Raw genomic sequence first — 5,742 nt, 5'->3', positions numbered from 1 at the left:
GGGCGAGAGTCACGTCGCGGGCTCCTCCGCTGGCCGTGGCGTTTCCTCCCGGGACCCCACGCCTTCCTCCGGACATCCGGCTCCTGGCGAGGAGCGGTAGCAGACACCGCTGCGGTCGCTGGCATGGGGTTAACCCTCCGTTGGGAAGAACCAGGTGCCGATGAGGATCTGGATCTCGCCAGCAACGGGGTGTCCCGGGGCTCGAAATTCGCAGGGTAGGAGGGGGTAGTGACGCTGGGTGTAACTAAAAAGGTGCCATTGTCCGGTGAGGTCCGGTTGGGGAGTTACGGAGGGGTTAGCATTTTTGTAGCATAGTGTAGAAAATCAACACTTTAATTGATACAACCAATAAAATCTTTAGAATGAGCTGTGGGGTGGAGTTTGCACTGAAGTCGATTGGGGGAAAAAAATGCGCATGCGTGTCATGTGCCTGTCCATAGCAGACACCGCTGCGGTCGCTGGCATGGGGTTAACCCTCCGTTGGGAAGAACCAGGTGCCGATGAGGATCTGGATCTCGCCGTCTGCTGCTGGAAAGTGCGCCTCGGCATCACGTGACTCATGGCTTTGGCGCACTTTTGAGCCTCCGCGAAGCGCTCAATAATGCAAGTAGATATAACTGCAGACTGGAGATTTCCAAAATGGGGCGTGAACTCTAAAAGTGGGCAGAACCTCCAAAATGGGGCGGGGTCTCCACACGCTGGGTGTAACTAAAAAGGTGCCATTGTCCGGTGAGGTCCGGTTGGGGAGTTACGGAGGGGTTAGCATTTTTGTAGCATAGTGTAGAAAATCAACACTTTAATTGATACAACCAATAAAATCTTTAGAATGAGCTGTGGGGTGGAGTTTGCACTGAAGTCGATTGGGGGAAAAAAATGCGCATGCGTGTCATGTGCCTGTCCATCAATGGGAGGAAGCCACGCCCTATTTTGGAGCTCCCATCCCGTTTTGGAGTTCCCCCTTCTCAAATTCGTAGGAATTCGTATGAATGACCACCCCTAACCCCGCCCCTAAACCTACCCCTCACAGAAAACGTACGAAATTGTATGATTTAGCCACCTCATAAAATACAGTATGTACGAATTGCTGTGAGATCAGGCTGGTACGTAATGTACAAAGTTGTACACTTAAAGGTACTCTCCCAGGAACACTGTTGTAACCCTAGAGAAGGTGTATATTAGTACCTTCGAGTAACCTTTTAGGGGTAAATAAAGTTGTCCCTTTAAGGGTACTGCCCCAGTGACAAGTTGTTGTACCTCTAAATGTACAGTTTTTGCAAGAGCATAGAAACCACAGGATATGCATTTTACATAGCATTATCTGGCCATGATCTGACAGTTTTGGAATCTATCTGCTGATGAAAATCTTGCTTTAATACAAAAAAATGTAAATGTAAACTGTCTGTTCACATAAGGTGTATGGGCAAGTTATGGACACTACCCCACTGAAAAGACCAGGTCAGACAGGTACGCAGAACTTTGACCAGCAGTCTTTCTGGTGAAACTAGTTGACCAAAAACATCTCGCTGGTTAAGCTAGTTATGAAGCCTGTACATTAGCATCCAATGTTGGGGACAGATCAGATACAATAAAACTGAGTACTGACTTGTTTTGAGAAGGAGTCCTCTAGGTGGGTGTATTCCGGTCGTGATGGGGAGCTTGGCTCTGTGGTGCAGGTTGGAGAATGCGGAGGACCCATTCCTGGACTGTGACTGTAGTGAGTCTGTGTGGGAGGTTGAGGCTGTCGGTCATCAAACGAGTACTGCAGTCGCATGTTGGAAAGGATGATGCGCCGTGTCATGCGGCTCTCAGAAGCTGAGCTGCGCAGGCGCTCAAAGTTCTTGTTCATGCGATATTGACGGAATGCTGTCTGGATGGTACGTGCTGCTCGTCTACTCACGAAGTAACCCCCATATTTCTTCTCCAGCATCTCCACCTGCACAGTAAAACCTTCATCAGTTATATTTGCTTCAATAGATTGTGATCATGATGAATCATGATTCTTTTTTTTGCATGCCTTACCTTCTTGTCTTGTAGGTCTGTAGAGAGTTCATAACTGTCTGATAGGGCTTTGCACCTCTTGTTCTCTTCTTCCTCTTGCTTACGTAGGGCCAGGCTAGCTGGCTGGTTGCGTGTACGCTGTGCCCAGGCGAGGCTGGCTGGGCTTGGAGGGGGCACAAAAGGCACCCGAGGGCCTGGGGGGCCACAGCTGTTGTCCCCGTAATGGTCAGAGCTGTGCACGTAAGGAGATTTACTGCTGGAACTGTCTGAAAAAGGACGTGAAGCTGAACTCTGGGTTTCCTCCTCACTGAAAGGGGTGGGTGAGAGAGAGAGAGAGAGAGAGGGGAAAAGAGAGAGGAGAGAGAGATAATAATTCTGAGAAATGAGTCTAAAACTCCCCCATAATGAGAGGATAAGATAAAAATCTCAAGCAACTCAGGAATTCATGACATTATTTATTTCCCACTGACTTAGCATTTTGACTTTCAGGAAAGCTTTAAACAGGGCAAATGTCCTAAACAAGCCTCAGGCTTTCCCAGAATTATCACACCAAGACAATTAGAACAATTCTAGTTATAATTAAGATTTGTAACTGGAGAGAGTTACGCAAGTCTATGCCTTAATAAGAGCTTGGTTTCCTTTATCAAAGATCATAGTTTATATTTAAACAATCTATTAAAACTCAAAAATTCATCAGTATGTACTATCAGAAACTTGAAATGCAGTAGTGAATTTCCTGTCAAATCAACTTCTGTTTTTGACTCCTGTACCTTTCATGTGAGAAGTTTTGCCATGTGCATTGCACATCTGTGGCATCATATCCAACCTGCTTTCACCTCATCTCTATACTACTGACACGTCCTCATATTCTGTTCCCCACACAACAGCTCTCATCCTTAATGACTTGTAGTCTTCCGCTGCCATAAGTGACTCACTTATCCTCCAGGGTACTATCAGAGCAAGAGTTTGATTGATACACATACCGCCAAACATACGCAGCACACATAATGACATCAATTATGCAATCTCACTCAAGGGCCTTTATACCAAAATATAACTTGAAATAGATTCCTATGTTTTTTGAAGAAAATGCAAGTGGTGTTTTCCAGTCTAAAACTCACCATCATGACACTAAGGTGCTTTATGTTACCAGAGCATTGCTTTGTGGTGGCATAACAATGGTTGTTAGCACATTGCTATGTGGTTGCTAGTATTCTGTTTGATTGCTAGGGTATTGCTAGGATGTTCTAGGTTGTTGCTATGCCTGCTTATGACGTTCACTTGATATGGCTTACATCCTGTCAATTCAATGTAATTTAATGTTTTTTCCCCCCCAGTTGCTTGGAAAAGTAATAACATACTTCTCCTCAGCAATCCACACAAATTGAGGTACCATTTATGCACAAACAAGTTACACACTGACGTTTAATACTTTGTGTTAGAGTCTGCAAACACCACTGCATAAGAAATTACAGAATAAGAACAAACAGACTATTGACACAGGAGCTCAGTTTACAGGGTCAGTCACCCCAGTGCAGAGGCGTTGACCCTTAGGTTTGCCATGGGAAACACAACAACATGTGATCTGAACTCATATTCCTGACACAGCTTTCTGACAGGACAGTGTGTGGGTACTTCTGAATCACTGCAGGCAACTTCCTGTTCTGTATGACTAAGTCAGAGGAGGTTATTGAAGGCAAGATATTATCATATAATGCTAATGTACTGCAATTCAGACGTCTTACGAAACTATTCTCATTTTGGTTAAATGATTTTTCACTCTCTCAAACCCACACAAAGACACTTACTTGCATGCATACAATCTTTCTTTTGCTGTTTATCACGTGTAACAACAGGTAACCACTACACACCTGTCCAGAAAGGGCCAGTTTGTACAAAAGCAAAATACCCTCCTTTTGTCCTCTATTGTATGTAGGAAAACAGAAACCTAACAGGCTTATAACACAACAGCAGATGTTAGGGTTAAATAAAAAAGGAAACTTTAACTGTACACTTACCACATTTACTAGAAAGACCCAAATAGTTGCATAAACCCATGCACATGAACATCCACCCTGAGAGCGAAAGGGAGGTTTCGCTTCCTACAAGTTCAAATTTGGCAAGGAGTCGCTGAAACCTCCTGGAATTCACCAAATGCTGAACTTTGTGGCTTTAGAGTCGTTCTGCAGTTATGACCGACTGTCAGGAGGTCACCACCACATAGTCACATGGCAGTGCTTAAACCCTCCCTCCTCCTATTCTCTCTCCCTCCCTTTATTTACATTACACAAAGTGCGCTGGTGTAGTTCACTGAAGTCAGTAGCTCGGAAAGAGTGAGCGGATGTGTCACTGAGGCTGGAGTTTCTGGCCAATCAGCTTTAGGATCTCCTGCAATGCTTGTATTTATCATCTTCTTCATATTCTAGAATAGTTTTTCACACAGGTGTGTGTGTTAATTGTATATGATGGTCATAAAAAGCGGTGTCTCTCTCTCTGTTGTGCTGGTCAGTTGTATTTTCCACCCCTAATATGGGTGATTTCCTGTATTTGTATGGAGTGGACAAAAGATTGAAGGGGGAAGGAAGATACAGCTGTACCCATAGGAAAGCTAAATCATAAATGAGACCTCTTTAATGTCTTAATTGTGTCTCCTAGTTGCAATGAGATCAAATAAGAACCAGCTTTTAAGATTTTTTTCTCTTGAGAAAAACACCCCAGTAATTTTGCATTTAAGAAGAAATGCCAGAAATGTCTCAAATTGTGTTCATATTTGTCCAAATGAATCAGGCTGCAAAGAAATTTAAACAAAAACTCAAACATTTCTCATATTTATAATCATCTAAGCCAAGCAATAAAAACTAATTTTATAGCATTCACTTTAGAACAAGAATCATCGCATTAGTATCTTTATATTTTAGGAGAAACACCTGAGACAAAACTGATGCTTAAATGAGCTGAGTTCTTAGTTTCATTTAAATCTCTTGAAATATCATAGAGCAATATCATTTTCCTCTGGGTACTTCAAAGTAAGTTTAAAAAAAAAGTAAGTCCTTAAATAAAGGACCAAACAGTTGCAAATGTATTCCAATATTTCCAATAATCAGATAAGATCATTGTTTATTTAATGAATAATTTCATAAAAAATTAATTTAGGTGCATTTTTCTTATTTTGCAAATTATCTGCCAATTAAATGAAAAATTACAAATATTCTTGTTCCCGTTTGCATTCATATTATTTTTCTTACCCTATGGCGGATTTTACATGTTTTACTTCAAATGCACTTGTTTCCCCCAAGATTCCTTTTTCATCTATAAAAAATGCATCTTAACTTAAGAATTAGATATTTGTACTTGAATAAGACATAAATAACCAGTAAGAAAAAATTTTTTGCAGCGTGAATGAATGAATGAATGAATGAGGTAACGTTATTTAAACACTGCTTACGCTTTAAAAAGGAGGAGGAGACCAAAAGAAACTCTGGGTTTACCGAAGAAAACCTGGGGTGTATTCCAGAAAGCACAGTTAACTTACCATCTGTTAAACCCCGAACTCTCGGTTGATTAACCCCAAACCTTGCTTACTCGAGGTATGTGGTTCCAAAAACGCGTCCGGGAGTAAGTTCATTCAACACAGAGTATGTTCCTGATTAATACTCAAGACATTCTCAACAGAGCGACGAATCGACGAGTCGCTATGGAAACGGACGCTAAGAAAAAGCACGCCATGCTGTTTCTTTCTTCTTT

At 42.3% G+C, this 5,742-nt stretch overlaps 1 protein-coding gene across 1 annotated transcript; it reads right to left on the bottom strand.

Moving 5' to 3' along the window:
* Positions 1-1,576: 1,576 nt before the first annotated feature.
* Positions 1,577-4,160, bottom strand: LOC107706140 (IQ motif and SEC7 domain-containing protein 2-like). The gene is made up of 3 exons (XM_016509721.1): positions 4,017-4,160; positions 2,020-2,305; positions 1,577-1,933 (listed from the first exon to the last, which is right to left on the bottom strand). Exons 1-3 carry the CDS (start codon positions 4,019-4,021, stop codon positions 1,577-1,579), a joined length of 648 nt encoding a protein of 215 aa, XP_016365207.1. The 5' UTR covers positions 4,022-4,160.
* Between the last annotated feature and the right edge of the window lie 1,582 nt (positions 4,161-5,742).

The sequence above is a fragment of the Sinocyclocheilus rhinocerous genome, unplaced genomic scaffold, assembly GCF_001515625.1.
Source record: "Sinocyclocheilus rhinocerous isolate Xijiao unplaced genomic scaffold, SAMN03320098_v1.1 scaffold53, whole genome shotgun sequence".
Classification (NCBI taxonomy): domain Eukaryota; kingdom Metazoa; phylum Chordata; class Actinopteri; order Cypriniformes; family Cyprinidae; genus Sinocyclocheilus; species Sinocyclocheilus rhinocerous.
This window is presented reverse-complemented; position numbering and strand designations above follow the sequence as displayed.